The sequence below is a fragment of the Phasianus colchicus genome, chromosome 23 (genome assembly GCF_987193195.1).
Source record: "Phasianus colchicus chromosome 23, bPhaCol1.hap1.1, whole genome shotgun sequence".
Lineage (NCBI taxonomy): Eukaryota > Metazoa > Chordata > Aves > Galliformes > Phasianidae > Phasianus > Phasianus colchicus.
In genome coordinates, this window is record NC_143458.1 from 1,677,100 (window position 1) to 1,704,704 (window position 27,605).

General features: G+C 46.5%; 3 protein-coding genes across 4 annotated transcripts; 1 reads left to right on the forward strand and 2 right to left on the reverse strand.

The window, feature by feature from the left end:
• Window positions 1-311: 311 nt before the first annotated feature.
• On the reverse strand, window positions 312-14,562 carry LOC116233183 (uncharacterized). The gene is made up of 13 exons (XM_090123498.1): window positions 11,046-14,562; window positions 10,031-10,331; window positions 7,611-7,735; window positions 7,222-7,270; window positions 6,958-7,001; window positions 6,161-6,819; window positions 4,865-4,970; window positions 4,441-4,587; window positions 4,181-4,241; window positions 3,830-3,996; window positions 3,637-3,747; window positions 2,661-2,769; window positions 312-2,370 (listed from the first exon to the last, which is right to left on the reverse strand). The coding sequence occupies exons 2-13, from the start codon at window positions 10,269-10,271 to the stop codon at window positions 2,360-2,362; spliced, it is 1,830 nt and encodes a 609-aa protein (XP_089979624.1). The 5' UTR covers window positions 10,272-10,331; window positions 11,046-14,562; the 3' UTR covers window positions 312-2,359.
• Window positions 14,563-14,662: 100 nt separating this feature from the next.
• IFT46 (intraflagellar transport 46) lies at window positions 14,663-19,552 on the reverse strand. Of its 2 annotated transcripts, none has more exons than XM_090123499.1 (10): window positions 19,191-19,552; window positions 18,982-19,115; window positions 18,465-18,539; window positions 18,264-18,357; window positions 17,681-17,809; window positions 17,113-17,231; window positions 16,468-16,534; window positions 16,127-16,187; window positions 15,427-15,512; window positions 14,663-14,993 (listed from the first exon to the last, which is right to left on the reverse strand). In XM_090123499.1, exons 1-10 carry the CDS (start codon window positions 19,479-19,481, stop codon window positions 14,898-14,900), a joined length of 1,152 nt encoding a protein of 383 aa, XP_089979625.1. In that variant the 5' UTR covers window positions 19,482-19,552; the 3' UTR covers window positions 14,663-14,897. The 2 variants fall into 2 exon arrangements, with proteins under 2 accessions (XP_089979625.1, XP_031455791.2); XM_031599931.2 differs by having other exon boundaries at window positions 17,113-17,234; window positions 19,191-19,551.
• A 98-nt stretch (window positions 19,553-19,650) lies between these two features.
• ARCN1 (archain 1 coat protein complex I subunit delta) lies at window positions 19,651-27,562 on the forward strand. Its single transcript, XM_031599929.2, has 10 exons — window positions 19,651-19,759; window positions 21,222-21,485; window positions 22,142-22,321; window positions 22,530-22,735; window positions 23,161-23,322; window positions 23,922-24,087; window positions 24,486-24,633; window positions 24,971-25,079; window positions 25,229-25,433; window positions 25,911-27,562. The coding sequence occupies exons 1-10, from the start codon at window positions 19,757-19,759 to the stop codon at window positions 25,998-26,000; spliced, it is 1,533 nt and encodes a 510-aa protein (XP_031455789.1). The 5' UTR covers window positions 19,651-19,756; the 3' UTR covers window positions 26,001-27,562.
• The last annotated feature ends 43 nt before the right edge of the window (window positions 27,563-27,605 follow it).

Genomic DNA, 27,605 nt, shown 5'->3' on the forward strand with positions numbered 1-27,605 from the left:
GCATCCTGTAACCACTGCTAACTGAGCGTGTCTGAACTGGGACCAATGAGACCTGTGGGCAGGCTTGTGTTGTGTTAATTCAGAGTGGTGTCCTGTCCTTTGAGACAGCCCTGAATCACTGACACTTCCCACCCCAGCCATGACATCCATTGCACACACTGGGTGGAAAGCCTCAGCCCCAGAACTTCCACTTGATAATAATTATTTCTCCTCTTTCAGCCCAGCTTTGAGAGCAGCTGCCTGTTGTACCATCGCAGCATCAGCTGTGCTGGCAGCAGGGAAAACGCAGTGCTTGCAGAGCCCTTTGGGTGCTGGCAGGTATCTTTGCCCTTCTGCCCACCCTTACACACTCATCAGCCTCTTACTTCCTCCCAGTTTCTTCACCCCTTCTGCCACGAGTGTGTTACAGCAAGAGCGGTTCGTACAAATCAGAAAGCTTCATACAGCATGAAATCATGTATTTATTGAAGAAGGAACAATGAAGCAACGTAAAGCACACCTACTAACGGTATTGCAATTAAGATATAACTCATAGAATATATTTCATAGGCTAGTTCAGTTTAGCATATGTTGAATAAACAATAGGTTAAGGCTCATGTCCTCCTTGATTAAAGTTGAATTCTTATAGAGTAGATTTCTACACTTTTTAAAGATATCCCATAAAAATAATCATTATTTATTCACTTAAAATGCTTATTGATGCTCTTCTATGTTCACTGTATCATCACTGTTCATTTTGTTTGCGATGCAGCATCTCTTAGTTTTTACTTTACATAAAGGGTCTTCAGTTTCAGTGAGTTTTGGATCTGATCCTTAAATCCCACCAATGAAAGCTGAACCACTTAGAAGATCCTCATTAATTCTCTTCACATGAGAAAGGGCTGTGAGCTCAGATGTGAGTTAAAATGCCAGCATGAAGGAGGAATGAGTGGTAATAGAGGGGTAATAGAGGGGATCTTCACCTCAAAGCAGAAGAGGAAAATCTTTGTATTTCCATGTGAAACCCAAAAGGGGAAAGGATTAAAGCATGCAGAACACCTGTGGGAGGAGGGGGATGTTCAGTGCTTTACAACCCATTATGTGAATAGCAACACAAAATTGTAAGATACGCATAAGAATCTTGATGTAGGTCTCATTCAGACCCAAGAATCTGAACATACATGAATGCAACCCTGATCAGCAGTTCATAACATGAGAAACATAAGATAGGACCAAAATCCCACTGAACTTAAACACTGTCACTTTTCAGCAAAACTTGCTTCATGTTGTGCAACATAGCTCTTGGAGCTTAACACTTAAGGATACCCAAGAAGAAGTAAAAGAAACCTTTTGACAAGAAAATTCAAAGAGATCATTAAAGATCAGTTCCCCAAGCGTGCTGAGTACTCAGTGCTGGATCCTGCAATGTGACACGTGAAAAATCTCCCGATTTACTTTAATGGGAGGTACATTTGTGAGTTGATTGCTGGATCAATCATTTTGTAGCTAGGTAAATGTAGATTGCTCCATATGTAGCAAACAGGGAAGTTTCATAGAAACCAGCTAATTCACAATCAGAAGTTAAAATTAAATGATATTACATCTGGGAAGAGAATTGTCGTTACATTAATTACCTAATTTCTAGGAATCCCATTGAATACTTCCATATCTGGCAGTTGAAAATTTTTTAGGCAAAGCTGCTCGGTCTAACAACTTATTGTTGTGAAGTATTCTTACAGACCTACATTTTATAAAGCTGTATTCCTCTGTTAGATCATACAGATAAACCGATTCAAAACGTTTTACATCCCAGACTTCACCTAAAGTCCATTACCGGTAGCAAATTCTGATTGCATAGATAATCAGCTCGACTTTTGTTGAAAAAATCTGCTCAGTAACAGCATAGCTGTGTGTTGTGCTTTGGTTTTTAGTCTTTCTTTTTTTGGGGGGGGGGATTTTGATGTTATCTTTTTCCAGTGCCATTGAATTCAGACTGCAGAGACTGACCTTACATTGGTACCATCAGGACTAGGCCCTTAAGGGCTAAAATATAAGGTTTTCCTCTTAACCAATGGTAGCTGCATAAAAAAATTCAGACATTGGGAAAGCAGAACATCTACAGTTCCAATGGACCTCCAAAAAGCAGTGCTAGTGCTCAGCTTCAGGAGAAAATTAAGACCAATTCATTCACTGGAGCATCTAACACTGCGTGTCTAAGGATTTGCCCTGAACAGTTTACTTTTATGCTGGGTACCGAGGAGATATTTTCAACAGTCAGTTCAAGCTGTAATACTTTTGAAGACTTTTACTGTCTGTTCTTGGCCTATTCTTCAGCAACAGCTGCAGCACACGGACCACGAGATGCAGATAACGAGCCTTATCAGCATTTCCCTGGAAGGTAATAAATGAACACATATTTGGTTCAGTTTACATGTGACGTCTTCTTTCTCATGCCAAATACACACTGCCCTATTTTCAAGCTCAAGAGATTCCGTGCAGAACTCTGGACTTAATCCAAAGTCTGTTGTAAATCACTGGGCATCTTTTCCATCAGTTCCCGTGAAGCTCATGAATTATGGCTATATAGCAGTGCAGGGGATGAACCAGAGCTTGACACTACATTACAGCCCTTATATTACTGAGATTCTGACTAGGACAAAACATTCTCTCACAGAAAATACCTTTAAGAATGATGTCAACAAAGTCCAAAGGTGAAACGGACAGAAGTTCAGAGAAGTGATCTGGTGGTGAGGGACACTGCACTCCTGGAGCTTCCAGCAAACCATTACTCTGTATGGATGAGGAAAGCAGAACAGTAAATTTCCAGCAGAAGTCTCTGTGTTAAGACCATGCTCTGGTTTTGACATTCCAAACCTAGATTCTGCTCCTTGCCATAAAAAAGGAAGGGGTGGCAGAGTTTATCAGTTCAGTCAGAGATGAGCTGAGTTGAAATTATTTTCATTGCTTCTGTGAATTATCTCTCACAGAGCTGTTGGACTGGATGATCTTAGAGGTCTTTTCCAACCTCGGCGATTCTATGATTCCCTAAAGGACCTGAAATGTGGCTTTAAGTCTGTTTTCCTAGTTCAAATCTTACATTACCAGTTTCTATATATGTGCATAAGTGAGAGCTCATCTCTGATAGTCAAAAGACACTGAAAAAGGTGGAAGGGCTGTTGTTACTTTCAAGCACCAAATATTTGTTTAATCTTGGACAGGAATACTGAAATCTGTGCTGGGTACTGCATTATTTCAGCTGAACAGGGTTTTGAAATGGAGCCCACAAGCTTTCACTTCTCAGTGCTGATGCCTTGTGTCCTGTACCAAACACAGCAAGAACCATGGATGCCCACAGGATCATTTGGATATTTTGGGACCTGCCATGTGCAGAATGGGTGTACTTAGGGTTGGAGAAAAGGATACAGTTCAGCTCTTTGTCTTTTAAGGAACTGCTGAAGGTAAGGAGACATTGGCAATGTTTGGGGCAACGTTTGCAGTATGAGATCCTTTGGGGCCTTTCCCCTGAAGAGGAGATTCTCTGCCCTGTGCCAACTGTGGCAGGGCTGGGCGCATCTCCTATGCTCACTGTAGGGTTTGTGTTAATCTGGGTTCTTAGGTATGAGGTCAGAGCCTGTGTAACAGGTGCTGTGTGGTTACCTCTTGAAGAATGTCCTGTTCCTTGGGTTTATGAGTCTGGAGCAAACACATCAGCTCGGTGTTCTCCTCAATTTTTAAATAGGGAGCAGAAGTTTGACACGAATGTAGTACCTGCAAATTGCAGTGAGACCTGTGATTGCAATCAAACAGGAAAACATAAGGTCACAGTAAACAGCCTGCTGCTGATTCTCACCTGCAGCTCTGGCTTTCCTCCCATGTGCAATAAGCAGTTAATTCCCTCGAGAATTTGGTCCTTGCGTAGTTTGAGGAACCTCCCCATGTCACTGCCGCTGTCGGTTTTTTGAGATTCCATGGCTAAGATGGTGTGAGCAAGAGCAGCACAGTGCAGTGGTGTTAAACCTGAACAGAAACCATGGAGCAGTCAGACACATCCACCTGCACTGCAGGAACCACCCCACACCGCGCTGACGGCCCCAAGGGCAGGCAGTTCGAATGCCAAATTGATCATCCTTTGGCCCGGGTAAAATCTGTTGTTTGAAGCTTCTGACACAAAGCATCCAAATGGTGAAGCGTTTCCTCTTACCGCAATGGTCCGTCAGGTTCACTGCTACACACACACCGTTGTCTTTGCAGTTTTTCAAAACCTGAAATCAAGAAGACTTTGAGACGATAAATCCTGATTTGGGCCCAGATGCCCTTATTCTATCTCACATTACCAACATCAGATCAAAGGTAACTTCCAGGTTTCATAAAACCCTCGTCTATTTTAAACAAAAGAGCACGCATCTGACTTTTGCTCCATCTTTTGCACATCCCACTGCACAGCAGCAGCGATCAACGCACCTCTAAAACCCGCAGGTACCCATTCTCTGCACACAGGTGGAGTGGGGTTTTCCCCCGCCCATCCTGCTCGTTGACGTTTGCCCCCAGGGATATAAGGTCACTGACCATCAGGTGCTGGTTCTTTTCTGCAGCAAGATGTAGTGCTGTCTGGGGAGAGAAGAACGAGAAAAACTCATTGTTGCTTTAAAGCCAATCTTGCATTTCACAGTGCTTGTTAGAGAATGAGATGGGGAGTGGGGGTGTTGGGTTCCCTGCCCATCTATGCTATGACTTGCTCTGCTCAGAGCACTGCCTCCCTCCTTCTGTTTTCCTCTTTACTCGAGGATAGCAGCCACTCCTTCCCAAAATGATGCTTGGTGTTTATCAGGGTTTGAAAGGCGTCTGCATGCCATAGGAAATGACTCTTGGCAAGTCAGCATCCTACCCGTTTCTCTGCATCCTTCTCGTCAATTTTATTTAGGGATGCAAATCTCCGTGCTAGCGCGTAAGTCAGAGCTCTTCTTCCCTGAGCAACAGCCTTGTGCAGCAGCCTGGAACAGATGTTTTAAACAAGTAGAAGATAAAATAATGGTTAAATTACTCAAAAGTAACAGAGATTTCAAAGCGTGAAATATTAGGGGGTCACAAACACCGAAAGATTGAGATATTTAAGCATTTAATTTATTTCGTCTCTGTATTAATTTATAATTAATAAAAAATGCTGATTTTCCAGCTTTGTTTGAATTTATTGTCTGCCAGGATTTCTCGGTCCTCCCTTCTCACTATTACCCCATTCCTCTCCTATCCAGGAGCTGCTGCACCCTTCCTTCAAGCCACCAACCAAACCTGATTTCCTCCTTTTTTTTTTTTTTTTCCTTTTGTACACAGAAAAAGCAGAGAAAAACCCAAAGAAGGGAAACCTCTTTCCTGCACTTATTTCCAAACCGTAATTCAGTTCTATGTAGGACTGAGTAGCAGAGTATTGGCTCCAGTCTCAGTGAGCTGCTCAAAATAGTGAGTTTCTCCTGAATCTCATACTGGAATTCTTGTTAATTTGGGTGAGCCTTTCTTTCTGCCTGGAGCAAATACTGACACAGGCATTGGTGGTATTTTTCCCTTTAGTTTTTCTTTCTCTTATCCCAGAGCATGATAACTGTGCTTCAGGGTTGGTGTATTTGGTGTGTGGTCTTGCCTTTGTATGTTCTTCTGACCTTGTCATCTGGTGCTTATGTACTTTATAAATGTGTGTTTGCTGCAATTGTTAGCTCGTGACATTTACTCAAATACAGTCAAATTGTCTTAATTTCTTAATTATAATTAGTTTTATTCACATGTGAGAATTTGATCCCAATGTTTTCAAACTAGCTGAACTGCACAGAACCCAAAAGTAATTTTCCTTAGAGTGCAGCATGGAAAAGATCTCTTTTGCAAATCTTTTTGTGTAGCAATGACTCGCTTTGCTTGACTTCATTTTCTTGTGAGCTTACATTTACAATTCAGTCTTGAATATTGTTCCCACTGAATTTGTCCTATGGCAACTGTAGTCTAGCAATACCACCACAGACATGAAGTATTTCTAATTTTACTAATGGAATGTTGATTCAGTCTAAAACTGGGGGTTCTGGAGCACATCTGAACACGCCATGGACCTTTGCCACAGGCATGCCCTGAACTAGCAGTTGAAGTTACAGCCCCAGGAAATAGAAATCAATGTATTTCTATAGGAAAAAAAGCTGGAGACCTGTTGCCATTTTCATCAGGCGCAAGCAGTTTGTCTGCTGGAATATTCCTCAGCAAGCTTTCCTCCCTGTGTAGCTGGAACTGGAAGAAAGAGAGGGCGGAGAGATCCTGCTGCGTGAAAGCAATCGAGGTCTGCCTCGAGCATCCCCTGGAACCCAAAGAGTCGCTGTCAGCCTCCACAAATGGCTCTGGATGGGCTCCTGGTGGATCGAAGCAGGGAGATGTGCTCTGTGCAGGGTGTGCCCAGCAGTCCTTCTGGGTGCTGCTACCCACGCCCTGCATCCACCAGCTGCTCTCTTTCTCCCTTGTCCTTGAGAACGTTGCTGGTGAATCAGGCTCATGCATGTCTTTCTGACCATCACAAAAGGAGCTCTCTACCTCTTCCTGCAATGCCAAGCTGCAGTCTGTAAAGCAACAATGAGAACGCAGCTTGGTGAAGCTTTGGCACCTTTCCTGCACGCTGCCAGCTGCCTGCTTGCTTCCTCCAGCTCCCCACCAAGGGGCCTGCAGCTCTGCAGGGAAGCCCTGCCAAAAGCCATCGGGCTCAGCACGCAGAGATTCCTTCTTCAGCTGGCTTTTGTTCAGGTCTTCCTGCAGCACCTCCACCAGGATATCCAGGTCCTCCAAGCCTTTTAGCGTTTGCCCGATGCTCTGCTTGCTCTGAAACAGCAACAAAAGTGGGGAGGGTGGAAGATGGGGGAGGGAAATCAGACATGAAGTGTCCTGTTCTCGCTGGGTGATATATGTGAAATGCGCCTGGGGAGGCTGGCAGCGCGGTGCTGAAGGTGTTATGCATACCTGTCTAAGCTGCTTGTCTGTATAAGGGTGAACTCTTCTCTTTTCTGTTGGAAAGAAAGGAAGAAAAAAGCCATCTTGAGTTTGGGGCAGGGGGAGGCCAACACAGAAGTATTCTGTCCCAGATAAACACATCCAGGTGAAGGTGAATGGCTGCCCTGCTCCTGCCATTGGAGGGGCCCTAGGGATGGCGTGGGGCTCTTTGGTACTCAACACTGATGTCCCTATGCGAAAAGGAGGTGGTGTCACTGAGAGGAGTTTCCTGACCTGTTTTTCCTGAGGATCCTTTGCTTGCCGTCTTCACTAATGAGGCTTCCTGAGGAGACAAAAATAATAATAAGAACAAAACTACATTTAAGATGCTTGCATGTTAGAAAGTGAAACAATGGCAAACTGTGTGACCTAAGCTAAGAGAATTGTATTTTGCACTGTGTACTTTGTACAGCAGAGACTGCACATGAATGAATTTCCACGAGCAGGCAATTTGCAGCAGCCACACAAGGACAGGAGCACAGCCTTTTTGGAAACCTGGGTTGTTAGAGCCAAAAGGCTGTTGTTTCTTTAGGCCATCTTTGGATGGATTGCAGGGCGTTATTCAGATCACGGATGGCTTCTTGCTGTCCCAGCTCTGAGGGCCGCCCTCCCACAGCCCTTACCTGGCTGGCAGCTGGCTGCAGCCCCTTGGAAAGCCGGACCTTCCTCAGCAGCTCCCGCACCGGCATCTTCACCCTCACACCCATGTAACGCCTCCGAGGAGGGGGATCCGAGCTCAGTGCCGAGTCTGGAAAAGTCACCACATGATGCTTAAAGGAACAGAATTCTCTGAGCTGTTAGAGGGCAGTGGGAGGATGAGGTCACCCTGCGAGCTGTGATTCTGGTGTTCATCATCACTTGTGGGAAATTTCCACACCACCCCACGTCTTCCTTAGCTCTGGCCTTTTATTAAGATGCTTCCTGCTCCCCAATTACTGTAACACATCGCTTCTTGGGCTGCTCGGTGTGCTGCAGTAAATATTTTGGTGCAGTTTCCTGTCCTGCAGTTTATTTTATTGACATTGGTTAAAAAATAGAAGGAATAGAATTGTTTTAGAATTGCGATAGTGATGCCATTTACAAATCACAGAATTGCCAGGGTTGGAAGGGACCTCAAGGATCATGAATCTCCAACCCCCCTGCCACATGCAGGGCCACCAACCATTCCACCTAATGCTAGACCAGGCTGCCCAGGGCCCCATCCAATCTGGCTTTGAACACCTCCAGGGACGGGGCATCCACAACCTCCCTGGGCAGCTGTTCCAGTACCTCACCGCTCTCTCCATAAAGAATTTCCCCCTAACGTCCAACAAAGTCTCTCTGCAGTGGCTCTTGGTGTATAGGGAGACATGATTTAGCAGAGGGTTGTTAGAGTTAGGATAGTATGGTTAGCTCATGGTTGGACTCAATGATCTTTAAGGTCTTTTCCAACCTGACTGATTCTATGATTCTGTGAGAGGTCAGTGCAGTGTGATGCAAAGGGATGCAAGGGTTTTCTGTATTGAAACAAAACAGTTATTTGAGAACATATATAATTGTCCAAACAAGTTTGCCATCGTCAAAACAAGCTGCTCTGTAATTGTTTGCTAGTTCTTCTTGCATTTTAGACTTGAATCCCCAAACTTGAAAGACTTGCCCAAATTAGGAGCTTAAATGCATTGCTTTTGAAACACCTTTATATAACACCACGTCCCTGACCCCTCTCCCCTTGAAGATGATCAACCTTCCCATAACACACAGTCAGTAACAGCTATCATCATTATGAAATGACTGGTTGCATTGGCTCAGCAGCATCCCACCAGTTAACACATGACATGAGCAGACTGAAGGGCACATGCTGCGGTCAGCACGAGGCTGCAGCACAGCCCAGCAGGCAGGCATGGTGCAGCTCCCCAAAGCAGCAGTGCTGACAGGAGTGCAGCTGCACAAGAGGTGGTTTCTAGCTGTGTGATGCTGTTCCTGAGCCCTGTTCCAGGCAATGAAAGCTGACACCCCTTTGTCCCCAGTGCACTGAGGATGTACTGAATGCTTGGTGCTGAGAGCTGTGCTGTCTGTGCCTGCCCAGGCTGTCACTGAGTGCTGGGACTTCTAAAGTGTAGGTTATTGCTCAGACTGCTCTAGAAATGGGACTGATTCCTATGTTAGGCTGATGTTTTGAAGTAGAATGATTTAGTCTTTGTAGGGTGTTTCCTTCTTGTACTTGAAGGGAGCTTCCAAGGAGGAAAAGGACCAACTTTTTACAGTCTGATAGTGACTGTAGGACAAGGGGGAATGGCTTTAAGCTAAAAGAGGGGAGATGTGGGTTAGCTGTGAGGAAGCAATCCTTTGTCAGAGGGCGGCGAGGTGCTGGCACTGCTGCCCAGAGCTGTGGGTGCCCCATCCCTGCAGGCACTCAAGGCCAGGTGGGATGGGGCCCTGGGCAGCCTGAGCTGGTGGGGGGCAGCCCTGCCCATGGCCGGGGGAGGCACTGGGTGGGCTTTGAGCTCCTCTCCAACCTGAGTTCTATGGTTCTATGATTCTGTTTCAAAGGACTCTGTGAAAAGCAATATGAAAAAGCACAATTGCAGGCATGTTATTATCTTTCAAGCTGTTCCTCAGTAAAAATGCTAGATAGTGGGTTACATTACATGCATGGTTGTATCCTTGAAAGTGAAGAGCTCAGCAACAATTGACCAAGCACACTTTCACATGATTTGGTAAGATTAACAACTCAAAGGTCGTATCTATATTACATTGCCATTAAATTCAGAACCAAACTTGCAATTCAGATTGTGAACGAGCAGCAAAACATTGGAGATAGGCAGAATTAATGGAGTAGTGAGCTGCCCTTCAGAAAACAGAACAATTTCTGACTTCAGCATGGCAGAGCACAGCCAAATATCAACAAGGCGTGAGTAGCAGCACGCCATGAGCCTTTGTTTGACGTTGCTGCCACAGAAGCTGAACGCTGCTGGCACAAACGGAGTCACAAGTCGGCGTGTGAACCTCTTCACTTCGCAAAAGCAGCATAAAACAGAAAATGCCAATAAAGGTTTGATCTTACCAGTGGGAGCAGACATCGCTGGAGGTTTATGTGGAGCAGCTGGGTAGATCTCAGGGCTTGCAACATTAAGTTCAGTTAATCCAGAGTCTGGCAGCGATGGGCTTTGCTGAAAATGCCTTTTGGGACTGGCAGTTTCCCCAGGCTGCGGAGATCCCTGGCCTGGACTGTAGCCACAGCTTTCATTTTCAGTGATGTTTTGGTTGACCAGTAGTTCAGGGCTCGTGCAGACTGTTTGCAGCATTACCTCTGCGTGCGTAGAAGAGAGATGAGAAAGGAAGGGTGGGAATAAAACCTCGCTGAGCTGCAAAAGAAAGAAGTATCCAGTTTCACATCCAGAAGGTGACAGTTGTATTTAATTCTCCATCGTGGTTAGGCCCAACTCCCTCTTCTGTTCCTCAAAGCGAATTGTAGTGGCTGCAGAATAAAGGCAAACTGCCTGGGAGAGTTTCTTGGCTGCAGCACTGCCTCGCTCTTTATAGTCAGGCACGGCCCAAAGGACGTCAGCATGAAGGTCCCACCCTCTTTCCCAACGATCTGCAGCAGCAGCTGATGAAGAAATGGCTTTTCCCAAGAAAAGTCTGAGCACGAGTAGAAAAGAGCTTTTCTTTAGATAGAAACCATGAAAATCTATTTGATTTAATTCAAACAGCATGGGGAGGGAAAGAGACCTCTGAATGGACTAATAGATTGGGCTGTGCAAATGAGCACTGGATCCAGTGTTTTGTCAATTGCTTTGTCGGAAACAAAAAACAAAGCAGTTTTTCCAAATCTGTAAAAGAGGAACTTACAAAAGCCAAAATAATCTTCCCTTAAGCACAAGAATCCAGCTAAGGAAACACCCCCCCCACCCTCTGCATAGCTTTGAGTCTGTGAAGAGAGAGAAGTGCTGCATCACAGAATCACAGCATATGCCCCATTAAGGATTTTGGTGTTTCTGTCTGTGAGGATTTGCCTGTTTCATTTTTGGCAAGGAGGGATGCTTAAGTATGTGATGGGCACAACTATTGGAACTCACATTAAGAATCTATTTGGACGGATCCTCTTCTTGCAGGAAGTCCATTTCCTGAGGTCACAAGGAGACCTCAGTGCAAGGTTTAAACTCTGCTCTTGTGTCCCTGGGAAATCCCTTGCAGTTCACACACCTGCTTGAGGGCAGTGACGCTTCAATTGAAACAGGTACTTCCCTCAAGTAGTTTGTCTGGAAGGCTGCAGACCTTGTCCGAGGCAGCAGCTCCCTTAGCTGTGTCCTGGAGAGCACTCCAGCTTTACTCCTAAGCAGAATCACCCTGTATGTGCCTGATCAGGAAGCAGACAGACTTTCTGCACCAAGTTCTGAGAACTGCATTACAAACAGCTTTCGTTTAAATTGGGTACTGGCTACTCTCTACAGACTTGCACAACTCTCGTGTCCCATTTCCTCTGTGCTGTTGAAACTCCAGACTTAGGAATATTGGCAGAATTATTCGGGCAGTGCTCAAAACTAGATGTGGTGTTTGTAAAATGAGCATGGAGTCAGGTACCAAGATGGTGGCATTACTGCATCATAGAACATGAGTGCACTGGGGGGAGGCATGGCTAACAGACCCATTTCTTTGCTTGGCTGCCCATGGTCTCAGCTAATAGAGCTGTGAAATCCTTGGGGCTCTGTAGGTGTTGTTTGGAGCTTAAGGACATATAATAGGCCATTGCTCCAGTCCCTTAGTGACTGTAACCAGTTTGCCCCAGGGAAGTGATCGGTAAAAGGATATTTCAGGGGTTATAAGATTATTTACCTCTCTAACAATGAGACAGCCACAAAAAGTAACAATTATTCTTGACTAAGGGCATATTCTCCTCTGCCTCAATAAGTATTTCCCTTCTGTCTCACCCAGTCTGCCCTGTAGGTTGTGTGAGCCTAGGACGAGCTGGAGCTAGGATCTGCTCCTGCCTTCCTTACTGACAAGAAGCGGTATTTTCTTCTGTGAACATCAGTGTTCTCATCAGAGGGATGAAGCATCACTAGAGAACTGATCAACGCTTGTATAGGTGGGAAAATTTGGCTGACTGCAAACAGGAAATTGCTGCAATGAATCATTGCATTTATTGGGTTGTAAATAGTACTGCAGATTTCTCATCTTCCTATTCTCTTCCATACTCCGATCCGTATATTGGACAGTTTTCATGCTTGTTTATAACATGCTATTACATCCTTGGTGAAGACAGGAATTAGCCTGGTTTTGTGACACAAAAGGACCAAAACAAATTCCTGTAGCCAGGAAAAGAGAAGCAGTTTTGCATAACCAGCAACAGAAACCTTGGAATGTGGTCCCTGCAAGAAACTGTCTCCAAGGCTTTGTATTTAACTGGGAATCTTGTGGTTCTTCTGCTTCCAAATTCAACAGGTACCTGATATTTTATGCAAACATTTCAGCAAACTCATACACCTCTTATGAGTCTTATCCTACAAATGTTACTAACATCAGCCCAAATTGGAGACCAGCTGTCCACTCACAGCTGCACTGCTGTCCTGCCTCACTCATGATTTTGAATTTGGACTCACTGAGAATGCCACTGGTCACGTTCTCCTGCAAACTCCATGGCAAGGCAAGTTTCAGCATGCACAGCAAGCAGAGAAATTGTAAATAAGGCTTTCTAGGATCTGTAAGTACGTCTTCAGTTGGTACCTCTGTGATTCTCACAGCTGCAGGCAGAACTGTTCAGCTTACAGCCCAGTAAAACCTGGGTTGGAAAAAATATTTTCTAGCTGGGGCATATTTGGTTTTCATCATCTTCCATAGCTGGAGTGATGTAACCTATGCTGTACCATTGAGTTAAGAAAGGGGGAAATGTCTAGCAGTGAGGAAGGACGGAGGAGGACATAAGTATAAGCATTTGGGTAAGTCTTCAGTAGCCACGTGGAGAAGGAGATGAGGTCAAAACACAGCTTTGGTCGGCCATACTTAGAGCAGCTCTTTAGGAAGGACTGGTTTGCATTTCTTGTCTTGCTTCCCCTCCTCATCAGGAAAAATAGCAAGCTGGATCTTTGCCATGGGGATTTTTTCCCTTTCTAAATGTACGTATGTCATGTTTTTAGATAAATGGCCATCGCCATTGGGAAGTTCCAAGTGAATAACTGTACTTAAAACAGTTCCTTTCTGATTGATTTACGATGGGCAGCTCTGCCAACCTCTCTCCATGTAAACTTTCAGGTTATGCTGCCAGTGGGTGCAGCTCCTTTTATACCTTTGGATGCGGGATGAATGCTCTGTAGCTTCCTTCATCCCTTGTTGCTACATGTCTCGTTAGTGCACACACCCACTTTAACAGCATTTGCTGGGCTAGGTTTTTGTCTGTCTTTCCCTTTCGATGTTGCTGTTTTGCCAACTGCTAACTTGTCTGAGAAATCCTTTGTTGCAAAGATTTCCTCTATTAATACTATTTTAAATATGTAGGAATCAGGAGATGGTGGGATAAATTTGCAGTGCTGTAGAAAGCAAGCATGGCTCTTTTCCCTACACGTTTTCACATGCTTGATTAGAATGTAAATAAAACATAGCCGTTGTATAGCGCTCTCTTTAAAAGTGAACTGTTTACTTTGTAGGTAGGCCTTGAGTTAACGAATGCCCAGTGATTTAAAAAGTACTCATATTCAGAACTAGTGCAGAATGTGTGCAGGATTTCTTCTGTTGAGTATCCCTCATGGGAACTGGTGCTCTGGTGCAGAGGTGCTCTTAGTGAAAAACTGAAATTATGCTGCACTTCAGATGTGCATTCTTGTAAAAGCTTGCATCCATACAGGAGCTGAAATGGCCTTTACGTCGTTGCTATCCAGTCTGTCTCACATTTTCAGAGTAAACAGGAATACCTAATTTGCTATGCTGAGACAAGCCACTGGGTAATTGCATCTCGGATCTCTGCTGACGATGGCTGGCGTACGATGCTTCAGAAAGAAACAAACTTATAATGAAAGAGGTCGGTGCCGTGCAAGTGAACCCGAACAGCTCTTAGTCATGGTGATGATGACGAAGCATGAACTCACCTCACCTCTTGCTGCAGGACAGAACTGTGTTGCAAAACAAAATGAATTTGCCTTTGCAATGGCAGAGTCATTCGGATCTCCTGAAATCCTTGCTCTAGTAACTGATGTCCTGCTCTTGTGAAGCTCTGAAATCTTTAGATGAAAGATGGGTGTGTTTTCACTTAGCAGTGATTGTTTTCTTTTGGTAACTATTCATGCTCTTTTCTGCCTTTAGGTGGCAGAAATAGAACATAAGAAATAGGCAAGGTCCATTTTCATATATTGTGAACTCTAAACACTTTCCATCTTTCCTTAGAGATGCTGTTTATTGTGGTCTCCTCTGTGTTTTTCCTAAGCACAGATGAGCACTCTAACTGGCTTTTACCAACTCTTTCTGTACAAAGGATGGAAAGCAGTGATGCTGTTTGCAGCAGTAAAGGGTGTAGAGAATAGAAAAAGGGGCTCTATAACAAAGGGCAGAGGAGACCTAAAACCCCCAGAGTATATCAGACCTTGGAACACGCTGGGCAGATGAGAGTTTTGTGACAAGAGCATGGAATTTATTCCTGCATGCTGTAGCATACACTCTGTGAGTTTCTGCTCTGCAGCATCAGTGCCACATGGAGTCTGTCATTTGGAAAAGTGAGTTTAATGCTTTATTCCCTGGGGATGAGTCAAAATGGAGCTATTAGGCAGCGTCTGCTATAAATGTGAAGAGTACAACTCTGCTTACAAATGGAGAATAACTCATCAGTATCTATCCAAGGGAGGCTTCTGAAATGCTGTGTGTTGCTTCACAGGTTGCTTTGGTCAAATATCCGTGTCCAGCAGCAGGTGTTGATCTGAGAGATGAGGTTTTAAAGTGAAGCTTCAAGTAAAGCTTAATACTTCTGCTTCTGCTGACTGTGGAAGCGTGCTGGATGGAGGGCTCCTAGCCTTCTTCCCTTCAGCCAGAGGCTTGAAATGCTGCAGGAGAAAGAATGCATTAGTGCAAAGATCAGACCCATTGATTAGAGTACATGTGTACCTGTAAATCCGAGCCACTTCAGCACCATATGAACTGTGTGCTTAGCAGCAAACCTCCCTTTGTCCATGTTCTGTCTGTGCTCAGCACAGTCACCATGACTTTAGTGGGAAAAAGCATCTGGACTCACACTGGTTTGCTAAACAATGCCAGGCTTGCAGTAAGTCAGAGGTTCCTTGTGTAATATTGCAACATCAATCCTGGGCTTTCAAGATACTAGGGAAATTAGAACCTTAGAAAATGTTCTGTGGACACTTTTTATGATACTTTACTAGCTCTTCACAAACAGAAAGTACAGCAAGGCCAAATTTAAGGACAGGATGTCCTTTGTAATGCTTCCAGCTGAGTGACCTGTGCCTGTCTGGGATTGCTTACCTGGGAGTTCTTGAACTCTGAGTAGAGTGAGAAAAGGACGTGCAGAGGCTGGATCCAACTCTTGTACACAGGGATGTCCAGAATGGCTACAAAAAAAAAAAAAAAAAAAAAAACAGAAGTGTACAGGACTACTCTGCTCTGCATGGAGTGTTGTAGGTCAGCCCTGAACTTCTCACTGCCTCCAATTACTTGGCCCTTTGCTCATCTATGACTGCATGCGTCTTTGCCACAAGAGTCCACTTCCTACTGAAAACAACAGAAAATGGTCTTGATTACTTAGGCCTGAATCTGCATCTGAACGTCTCCTTTTTTAATAACAGTGACAGGCCAGCAGTACACTTGTGTCTTCAGTAGTGGATAGTATGCAAGACTAGAGCTGGACTTTCCTGAATATCCAAGCGTATTGGACCAAGAGTACCTACAAGGACTGAGTTTTGTTTTTTCTTACCTAAGCTCTTAAAAGAATTGACTGCTCACTATCATCAGCCTGCTGAGCAGAGCAGACAGAACCCAAATCCATGAAGATGAATAGCAACAAGCTAACAGTTAGTCAAAACACTCTCTTTGGATCAGCCTGAGAAACCTCAGTTGAGTTTGAGCGTTTCTCAAAGCTGAACATTTCCTTTCGTTGTCGGTTTCTGCACTAGGGACAATCAGATAATCTTTAACTGAGGGAAAGAAAGGGATCTTCCTTGCTTACCACATATCATGTCGACGTATTCAGCCAGGTCACAATTCATTTCTGCAGTTGGGAGGCCCACCTGGAAAAGAAGAAGTTGTCGGTTTTGCTCTTGTATAGCAGAGGCCTGAGAGCATGCACTAATCTTGAGCTGAGAACAGAGGCTACCTGGGCAGCAGCCAGGCATTCAGACTTCAGGCTGCTCCCATTGTCTGGTCAGAAGGAAATGATAAATGAAGAACAAATCTCAACTGAGCAGGGTGCAAGCAAACTGGTCAAAGAGGAAGAGAAATCCAGATTTCAAGTGGGATCATTTTTAATGCTGTGCCCTGAACTAACTGCCTGACGCTTGGATGCCATACCTTTCCCAAGAGCTCCTCAAATTCTGGTGACCACTCCTGCATGAGGGTTTCTATGTCAGGCATGGGCCTGTAAACGAAGAAAGAAAAAGAGAAACCTTAGGATTGTGGCAAGAAGCTGAAATGGCTTCCTACTGCAACTGCTGTGAATGAGACAGACCATTTTAACCCATTGAGAGAGATCTGTATGTCTGCAAAGTATCATTTTATTCATTAAAACAGGACTAAGTTTTAAATTTGTGCTTAGCACTATGACTAAAGAAACGTGCTAGAACCATCACTTCCTTTGGAGTGAGGCTGAGCTGCTGTGAATTGGAAGTCAGGGCAGAAGGGTGTGCCACAACTGCTGAGACTCAATCCAGGACGTGGTAAAGAATAAGTATTGACTCCTGACTTGTCCAGATTTTCTTTTTACAGAGTATTGATTGCAAGAAATTGACGTTGCATATGCAAACTGTTAGAACTGTTTTGAGGCATAAAGGGAAAGAGAAGTGCAAAGAGGGAAACAGCATCCCGCACACATACACGGTACAACTACCCTGAAACTCAGCACGTCTTCTCCCTCTCAGAGACATTTTGATCATTCTGCTCAGTGCTCCTGGACTTTGCTACCTGCTGACCTGATGTTCTGCTGACATAATGGCTCACCTGGTGTAGTGGACAGTGGCAGGAGGTTTGCAGCGGTGTAGTTCACTGATACTTTCAATCCAGTTGTCAATGGCTTTGGGGTTCTTCTCTGCATTCTCCACGCTTTTCACTTTTATCTGCTGCTAGAAACAAAAACATAAACCTGGAAGCACTTTGTGGTGGTTTGTTTGTTTTTTTTTTTTTTTAATACCCTGTGTTCACTCCTGATGAACCATGTGGTTTCTCTTTTGTAGTTGTATTTATTTCAAGAGATTTCTTCAGACAAAACAGCAAGTGAGAAGCAAAACCAGATAGGGAAAATAAACAAAAGAACAAAAAAAAAAACCCCCAAAACCAAAAAACCTTAACCTAAAGGAAATCAAAAGATCTTAAGTCTGTTCTGAAACTTGCCTGAGGCAGAGCTTGAATACATTTCAGTTTAAAGCTATAGGTCAAAAAGGGTTATTTTTCTGCTTTTAAAGCCAAGTTATCAGTTGTGTTGTGTTGCTATAGTCCCACAAAGAGTAAAGTGCAATGTCTTCATTCTAGCCAGAGTACAGTAAATGCCTTCTCTCTCTCCATGACTCACTGTAATGTTGTGCTGTTTGGAATTCTCCGTTAGCCAAAGGGAGAGTACTGTGGGATCTGACTGCTTCGTTGATGGCTCATCTAAGACCAGCAGACCGAGGTTATCAGGCTTGCCATCTGGGCGTGGGACCTGCAGGTAAAACACAGAAGGAATCCTCTATGGGAGTAGCAGGGGATGCTGGAACTTTTCTGTACAGTGCCTCCCTGTTAGAAATTCAGACTCAGTTAAGAAGGAATTTGTAAAGCATGCTGCTTTGAAAGAGCAGAAAATATGAGTTGTTAGCACAGCGGTACCTGAAACGCATAAGGTGTTGGGCAAAGAAACAGGCAACCCTTGCACCAAATTATGTATGGACTATGTGGGATGTCACCTAAGTGACCAGCCAGGTCACAGTGTTGCTACGTGTGATCTCCTAGGAGTCTACAACAGGACCTTCTACAGCACAGGGCAAGGGCACCTCACTGCCACCAGGACATTGTGTCTGAAGTCTTGGCTGTACAGCCTGCCTGCCAGGCTCATACCAAAGCCACCTGCTGTTTCAGCCTGTGTGGTGTAGGTATGGGGATATCTGAAAATATTGTACCTTTAGGAAGGCATCAATGTCTCCAACAGCAGGAATGAAGTCTGGAATAAAAGGCTGCAGTTTGTGCTCAATCTCTATTGTTTTCGGAGTGTACCTGGAGAGAGAAAAACATTATTACACAGTGGGTGACTGACATTTCCTGCCAGACTTACCCTTGAGACAAAGGAGAACCTAAGGCAGGCAAAAACACCTTCAACTCACCTCCTTATGTATTCAAACAGTTCTTTAATTTCAGCAGATACTGGCAGGTAGTCATAATCTGCTAGGTTGTAGTCACTGAAGAGAGGAAGAGAAATTCATGTAGACATTATATAGCTTAAAGCTGTGCCAGGGGAGATTTAGGCTGGTCATTAGGAAATACCACTTCTCTAAAAGAGTGGTCAGGCACTGGAATGGGCTGCCCAGGGCTGTGGTGGAGTCACCGACCCTGGAGGCATCAAGGAACGTTCGGATTTTGTGTTGAGGGACATGGATTAGTGAGAACTATTGGTGTTGGTTGGACTGGATGATCTTGGAGGTCTTTTCCAAACTTGGTGTTCTGTGATTACTTCGTATTAGTTTTTGCACAAGAACGAAGGCACGAGCACCGATCCAGCTGTGCCCCAAAGCCGTGAGGGAAGCAAAAGCAGGACGGCTCTCACTGAAAGAGGCTTCCCTGCGTGCACAGTGATGCCGAGCCCCTTTTAGCCACGGGCTCCCGGCTCCCCCCGCTGCTCACCCCTCCAGCGGAGCCCCGCGTTCCTCCGAGTCGTCCTCTGAGTCGCTCTCGGAGGAATCCTCATCGTCGTCATCGTCGTCGTCGTCATCGTCGTCCTCGCTGGCGGCGGAGGGTCCCGGCCGGGCCGCCGTTTCCTTCATGACCGGAGGGACGCGGTCTCACCGTGCCGCCCCGCCCCGCCCGCCCCTCGCGGCCCGGTTCCCCCTCACCTGGCTGCCGCCGCCCTCCCCGCCGTTGCTCCGCTCTCCCGCGCCGCTGGGCCGCGCTCCCGGCCCGCCGCCTCCCGACCAGGGCGGCCCCGGCCGGCGGGAGCCCCGCGGGCGGTTCGCGCTCCCCGCCGCCTCCTCGGTCTCCGGCAGCTCCAGGCTCTCGTCGTACGGCTGGTTCTCCACCGGGCGAGGCTGGGCGGAGGGACGCGGGGAGGCGACGGCGCGGCCCGGCCCGTCTCCGCTCCCCTCGGACGGCCGCCGCTCCGCCATGACGCCGCCCTCCGTCGCCATGGCGACCCCGTCTCGCTCGCCCCTGCCCGGCGAGAGCGGCGCCCGCGGCCCGGCCTGGCGGACGCGTGGCGGTATCGCCCCCTGCTGGCCGGGGCGGGTACTGCCGGGAGCCGCCCGCAGGGCCGCGCTCCGGGTCCTCCCGCCCCGCCCCGCCCCGCGCGCCGTGCGCGGCGCCGCTTCCGGCTGGGGACGTGGCTCGGCGCCGCCATCTTGTGGGGCTGCCCGAGGGGACGCGGAGCGCCGAGGGAGCGAGCGCCGAGCCGAGCGCCGCCGCCATGGTAAGGGCGGGCCCGCCGCCGACCGTTCGCTCGCGAGGCCGCTGCCCGCGGTGCTCGGGGCCCGCTGCCGGCCGGCCCGGGACCCCGGGGGCGCGCGGGGCCTGGCCGGGTCTCGCATCGCTCGGCGGCTCTGCTGCGGTTCCCCGGCCTCGTCCCGGCGGCCGCCCGCCCCGCAGAGCCGCATCTCCGGGCCGCGGCTGCACGGCGGAGCCGCGGGGCTCTCAGACCTCGCTGCGGCTCTGCGAAGGGCCCGGCCGCCCCCCGAGCCGTGCGGCCACCGGGGCAGGGCTGTGCTCCGGCCTCACGCGGCGGGCAGCGCCGCTTACAGCCGTGGGGGGTTGGTGGGCACGGCCTGCGGTGCGCTGTGCGATGGGTGCTGTGAAGGCTGTCACCTTTAGCCGGGCCTCGTCCCTTGCCCCCAAGCTGGCAGCTCGGGTGGAGGTCATTTGCGTCCCGTTGTCTCTGGGTGACGTGGAGTTGTGAGCTTTCCCTCCCGGAACACGACCTGCTGCTCGGTGAGACAGCAGAGGCCGACGTGCTCTGGGATCAGCGGTGCCGTCCCGGACTGAGCGGTTTGGGGATGGAGGCTCGTGCCTGACCCGCTCTCTTCAGGATGTCCCTGACTGCAGGGTCCCCGCGGCCACTCATTGTACAGCAGTTGTGCCAGGTGCTGGCTGCTCAGCCGGCCGTGCTGTTGGCTGGGGTTCGTGTTTGAAATCTCCATGTACTGAAAGCTTCTGGTGCTGTTCTTGTTAAAATTCTGTGAATAAAACTGGCTGGGGAGCTAGAGGATCTTAGCTTTAGAAACTGCCTTATCTTGACTGTGTTAATTAAGAAACTAATCTGTGAGTGAAGTATTTCAGGAAGAAGTTGAGGTGGAGAGAATGAGAAAATGTAAATGGGCAGTTGCCTTACTGCCTTTTTATTGTTGGTGTGATAACATCTGTGAAATGCCCAGGAGAGCCATCCACGTGCTGTAATTAATATAATGCTCAATATTTTATTAACCTGGCTCAGGGTAAGCGTGGCACTGGGAAGAAATGTCCCATTTCAAAACATTCCAGTATTTATTGTGACTTTTCTGCTGGGGCTGAACTAACAGACAATTCAATAACGCAGACCTTTGCCTAAAGCATTGTTGGGGTTTTGTCAAACCCCTGCGTATGGAGGAAGAGGTGGATTTACTGCATTTGCCTGAATGTAGGACTGAGAGCTTTAAATGCTGCTAGCACAGAAGGTGGGCTGGAGCATGTCTGCAGAGAGTAACAGAGGTGGATGTGCTTGTGGAATAGTTAAATTCTTGATGCTGGTTGCAGAAAGATGCTTCAAGTTGTGTTTTAAGGAAACGAGCTCACTGGGAAGGTAAAGTGTGATTGGCAGTGATCCTTTCTTTGCACACAACGCTGCGTCAGCTTTGTGGAGTGTCCGAGATGGGCACAGCTGAGCTGTGTTGTCCCCATAGGTGCTGTTGGCGGCAGCTGTCTGCACAAAGGCAGGGAAGGCCATCGTCTCCCGGCAGTTCGTGGAGATGACCCGAACCCGCATCGAGGGGCTGCTGGCAGCGTTCCCCAAACTCATGAACACTGGGAAGCAGCACACTTTTGTGGAAACGGAGAGTGTGCGCTACGTGTATCAGCCGATGGAGAAGCTCTACATGGTGCTGATCACCACGAAAAACAGCAACATCCTGGAAGACCTGGAAACACTCCGACTCTTCTCTAGAGTGGTAAGGATCTACACATCAGGGTCACTTACTGCAAAGTTCACATGTGTAGCCTGAAACAATGCCATGACAAGGGAAGCTGGTGGTGAGCTGTTGCTGAAGCACTCTGTCTTCACCTAACAAGTTGATTTTCTACAGCCTGTTCCTGGCCTGGAAGTAACCTTTGATGTTTTTGTGGTAATTTTGAACTATATCTGAGAAATCCGTGGTTGCCATTTAACTGGTGAGGCCAAAGGGGTGATGCTGTAAATGTAGTGTCAAATATTCTCTATTTTCTTTGGGTAGCAACTGCATTCCTTCTGTGGCTTCACAATATGCGATTGAGAAGTGTAGCAGTCCTCTAAATGGATTTCTAATGAGTTTTTGCAGGTTTTTTTTTTTTTTTTTACTAACTATAAACTATTAACTATAAAACAACTATCTGTGTGCAGCTGAAGGATCTTCAGGAAACTAACTAGCATCACAGGGTGTGTTTGTTTTGGTTCCTGTGAATTACAAAGTTAAAACTGCGCTAAAATATTCCATAAGTGTTTTAGTTGAGGAAAATCAAACAGTCACAAAACTCCATTTTGTTTATCAACAATATAAAGGAATGAAAAGCAGCTTAATGGGTGCTGATGTCACACCTGCATCTGTTTTCAATGTTTTTCCCTACCTAGATCCCTGAGTACTGTCGAGCTTTAGAGGAGAATGAGATCTCTGAGCACTGCTTTGACCTGATTTTTGCCTTTGATGAAATTGTTGCCCTGGGCTACCGTGAGAATGTAAACTTGGCACAAATTCGGACCTTCACAGAGATGGACTCGCATGAAGAAAAGGTGTTCCGAGCTGTCCGAGAGGTGAGTGGGAGTAATTGTGGTGCTCTGGGTAGCACTACTTCATGCAAAGGTGCTACTCCACTTTGGTAAGAGTTTTAAAGATATGTAGCTTTTCTGTGCACTAAATGCCCATCCTTGGCTCTCTCAAGAAGTGTTTGTAAGATGACAGTGTTAGCTGCTGTACGGACTGAGATTGCGAAGCTTTAGCAAGTTTCATCTTTTCTTTCAGACTCAGGAACGTGAAGCAAAAGCTGAGATGCGTCGTAAAGCGAAGGAGTTGCAGCAGGCCAGGAGGGATGCAGAGAGGCTGGGCAAGAAAGCACCTGGCTTTGGTGGCTTCGGCAGCTCGGCTGTGTCTGGGGGCACAACAGCAGCAATGATCACAGAGACCATCATTGAAACAGAGAAGCCCAAAGTGGCACCAGCGCCGTCCAGGTAGGTGTGCAGTTGGCAGTAGTTAGTGTTGTCTGAAGGGTTTCAGTTGGCTTCTTCCTGAGTCTTCATGGATGAACAGGTGCTGAAATAACTGGTGTGTTTGTGAGTACATAAGGGAGTGGTCACGTATGGCTGGCACTGCTGTTGTTGGTTAGTGCTTGTCAGGCTGGTGCTACGTTTTGGGAATCAAGAGCTTTCTCTCTCCTGGCCATGCAAGGAGCGTTTTGTGCTGTAATTATGGGTTATATGTATGCCTCCATCTCTAGAAGAAGATAGGGAAGGTCAGACCTCCCCTGTGTGTACTCTCACTGAAGTGAGCTCAATATTGTTGAGATAGTCAAGTTACAAAACTTGAAGGATCAGACTGAGGAAGGATAAAACTGCTGTGCTGAACTGACTTGGAGATGTTTGCGCATTTTATTTAGACCATCAGGTCCCAGTAAAGCTCTGAAACTTGGTGCCAAAGGGAAGGAGGTGGACAACTTTGTGGACAAGCTGAAATCAGAGGGAGAAAACATCATGACTTCTGTAGGCAAACGCTCTACAGAAGCAGCCAAAGTTCTTGCACCACCTATTAATATGGAGAGGTAGGTATTATGCTCCTTCTGAAAGCAGTCTTCTCACTGCTTTGTGATCTGTGCTGCTTTATTTTAAAAGATGATGGGTAAAATCTGGGAAAGCACAGCAACAAAAGAGTAGATAGCTTATTTGATTTGAAAGTGCCCTAGTTAAAATGAGATGCACATCCTCTGTTTTGCTCAGATTGGGAATTTTCCTATGCCTTCTGGAATGTCTCTCTTTTTTTTTTTTTTTCCCCAACAGATGAGTTAAAGTAGCTGTCACTTTTTTGGTTACCCAGATACGAATAGCTTCTGTCCTACTGCATCTTAGAATACAAGTATTCAGAGTTTCTTTGAGCAAATCAGAAGCTCTTTTCTGCTGTGAGCCATTCTGCTATGTGGTAAAAGGATTCTGAGTGAACAGCACATCAAGATGCTGTATTGCTGATATGGGTTTCCATTCATTCCAGACTTGTATTCATAGATCCACGTTCCCCTCAGTTGACATGTGCATCTGTTGAGCTGTCAGTGTCATTCTGTTAGGGGCCGTCATGCTCTTTGGAGCATGTGTTCACTGCACATGGACTGTCCTTGCTGAACATTAATTTCTTGTCTTGCTTATCCAGTGTGCATATGAAAATAGAGGAGAAAATTTCCTTGACTTGTGGCCGTGATGGGGGCTTACAGAATATGGAGCTGCATGGCATGATCATGCTGCACATCTCTGATGAAAAATTTGCACGAATTCGCCTGCATGTAGAAAATGAAGACAAGAGGGGAGTGCAATTACAGGTAAAGTGATTGGTGTGCCATCCTAATACTGTTCTCTGGGGCAAAATATCAGAAATACTTGAGTGTGTTAGTGTGCTATGATCTGATCCCAGCCTTTTCAGCTGATAAATTGAAAATGGGAGTAGTCACCATAGACTGCAGTGTAAATACTGGGCTAGATCCTGTGGAAAGGTTGAAGGTCACTTGAGAAATCTGGACAGAATTTCAGGCTGAGAAGTGCATGTGCTATAGTAGGGCTTATGAGCCAGATAGAGAAACAGGGTGTGTTTTTCAGAGGAAGGAACTCAGGGATGTATAGGGCTGTCTTTCTGGAACATGGGTTTTCTGAAATACTGCTCTGCCTTAGGCTTGAAGTCACTGCATAGCTGATTCAGCCTCGGCTTTTGTTCTCATTTCAGACTCATCCAAATGTGGACAAGAAGCTGTTTACTGCAGAATCACAGATTGGTTTGAAGAACCCAGAGAAATCATTCCCTATTAACAGTGATGTGGGTGTGCTGAAGTGGAGGTTGCAGACGACGGAAGAGTCCTTCATTCCATTGACAAGTGAGTGCAAGTGTGTGCAGGGCAGGCAGGAGCTCAGTTGGGAGAGCTTGGTGTCCATCTGTGAGCTGCCTGCTTGCACATTGCCTTTCAGCAGCTGGGTTGGCTCCGCAGTTAGCTACGTTGTCAGATTGAAGGGGTGAAGACTTCTCTGTGCCTTCCATTGGATAATACCTGTTGTTATTACTAATGTCTGTTTTCCATTCTTGAAGAAAACAAAGATTTTATTTGACAGAATTTCTTGGTTAGAGTTTTACTTTGCTTTTCAAAGTAGGTAACCTTTTGAAAGCTGTTCTTCCTACAAAGATCGTATATTTCAGCACACTTTTTCTACTCTCAGTTAACTGCTGGCCGTCAGAAAGTGGGAACAGTTGTGATGTAAACATTGAATACGAGTTGCAGGAGGAGAGCCTAGAACTGAATGATGTGGTCATCATGATCCCTTTACCGTAAGTAATGTTCTGTGCCTGACCCTTCATATATCCTGTCAGCTCCTGAGCCTCTTGGGTTTGTAGATCAGGCCAAGCTCATGTGCTTGACAAGTGTTTCCTGAGCTCTGTGCAGACGTGGTGTTGTAACTCCTCTTTGCATACTCTAGGTCTGGTGTTGGTGCCCCGGTGATTGGGGAGATCGATGGTGAATATCGCCATGACAGCCGGAGAAATCTCCTTGAGTGGTGCCTGCCAGTGATAGATGCCAAAAACAAGAGTGGCAGCCTGGAGTTCAGCATAGCAGGGCAGCCAAATGACTTCTTTCCAGTACAGGTCTCCTTCATCTCCAAAAAGAACTATTGCAACATACAGGTATAGTCACCTGAGAGCTGTGCTCACTGGGAGTGCTTGCAGACTGTGCTGTAGCTGCAATTAGACTGTCTGCTTGTGCCACATGTTTGCCTCTGTCCTTGATGTTCTTTAGCTGTGCTGTTTCTTCAGAAGAGCATGTCCACCATGGACAGTTTTTTCTTTAACAGTGCTGTGATCTCTTGCTTTGCTTATGCTCAGTGTGTGTTTGAGACTGCCCCTTCCTCTGCCTTTCAGAGTGAGAGCAGACGACACCAGTATCTGGTTCCTGCAGGGGCTTAGTACTTTGCAGTGTGGTTTTTACTTCTGTCAAGCTGCCTCAGCATCCTCTGGCCAGAGACTTTCATAAACACTGACTTGTGGTTCAGAAGTTCTGGTTTGTTTCTGTCCTTTTTGACTGTGTCAGAGTTGGAAAGTTGTGCTTCTTGTGTTGGGAAGCGATGTTAAATGCTGACCTTGCTGTATGTGTTATCTCCACAGGTTACCAAAGTGACCCAGGTGGATGGAAACAGCCCTGTAAGGTTTTCTACTGAAACCACCTTCTTGGTGGACAAGTACGAAATCCTGTAATGCCAGCTGTGGGAAATTGCAAAGGAAATTTTTAAATTAAAAAAAAAAAAGAGGCCGAAGTTTATTCTGAATGTTTGGAACGCCACAGCCCTCTCTGCTGAGACACATGGCTCTGTGTGCCATCTGCAGTGTCCTGGGTCACAGACATTTTTGGCAGAGAATTGACATGTTCATGGGGGGGAAAGGCTACGAATTTCTTTGGCAGATTTTTACTGGCTAGCAGGAGAACAAGATCTCTGCAGAGAACCTGGCTTTGATACTTCCCCATCTCCCATGAAGATGACTGGAGCTCAGTCCCAGAGCCTACTTAGACATCGCACTCACCCGTTTTTAATTATCACTGTTCCATTGCTGGTGCTGCCATTTTAATTTCTCCTCAGCCTTCAACTCTTGCTTCTGGTGATGAAAATAGGCATAAAGATGATACACTCAGTGATGCAGTGCTTCTCTGGATCCTTCCATCTGGAAGAAGTGGACTCGCTGCTCAGATCCGATTGCAGTGCTCCTTGCTGTCCCTCCAGCCCTGCTGTACAGCAGTGGACTTCAGCCCCAAATCTGTAGGAGTCCTTTGGGCCTCTCCTGGTGTTGGCTGGGTCACCGTGGGCTTGTAGGTGGCACAGGCTGCGGCTCTGAGTGCTCCAGTCTGCCCTGCAGGGAGAACAACACCCAGAGGTGTCTGTCTGAAGGTTTGCTGTGTTGCAGTAACTCCCTGGCCAAGGTTCATGTCCTGGCTCAGGCTATGGCAGTGTCTTGGTAGGCTGAACTGCTTTACCTGGCAGGGTGCAGGCGTGCATGGAGCCTGCTTTGCTTCACCTGCACACAGTAGGAGTGGGGTTAGGACCTGTCACAAACTAGCGTTCTTTCTTGGTGCTTAGGAGCGGAGGAGAGGGAAGTGGTAGTTTCCTGAAAGTCTGCTGGGTTGGTCTGAGCGTGAGCAGCACCCAGAGCTGTTCCTCTGCCTGCATAGCATCCCTTTGTCCCCCCAGAGCTGTGCTTCCCCCAGATCCATCCCACCCACTTGCTTTGGGGCAGTCACCAACACAGCATGCGGTCTGCTAGCTGCTGTATGGGAAGGGCTGCTGGGCTGAGCGTGCAGGTGAAATCCAAGTGGTGTCCTGTCCTCAGGAGTCCTAAAACCATGCACTGTGCAGCAGAGAGCACAGTGAAAGTGTGTTGGTTCCCATCGGGTCCTCTGCCAAAGAAGTTAGCGGTCTCTCCTCTGTTAACAGCGCCAGCAAGGAAATAAACTGATTCTTTCCCTGGGAGGGTGATGTGTTCTGGGGGAGGGAAAGCAAACCCTGTTCTGTAGTGAAGTAGACAATGAATCTTATTAATTCAGTTGTGTTCAGGAGTTGCTTGTCTGTATGATTTTAAAATGGAGTCGAGTTTAGTTCAAACATCAAAGGAGCATTTTTATTAAATTTGTTGGAGGGTAATATTTAAAAACCAGAACCCCAGTTTTTGTAACCCTGTACAATAATGGCCTAGGGAATAGAGCACATTCCAGTGTATACAAAGAATACAAATTCTTTAATCAAATAAAAAGAGTATTATAAAAGGAATCTGGCTGAGGTTCTTCTGCCTGGCTTAAGTGGAGTTGTGGGG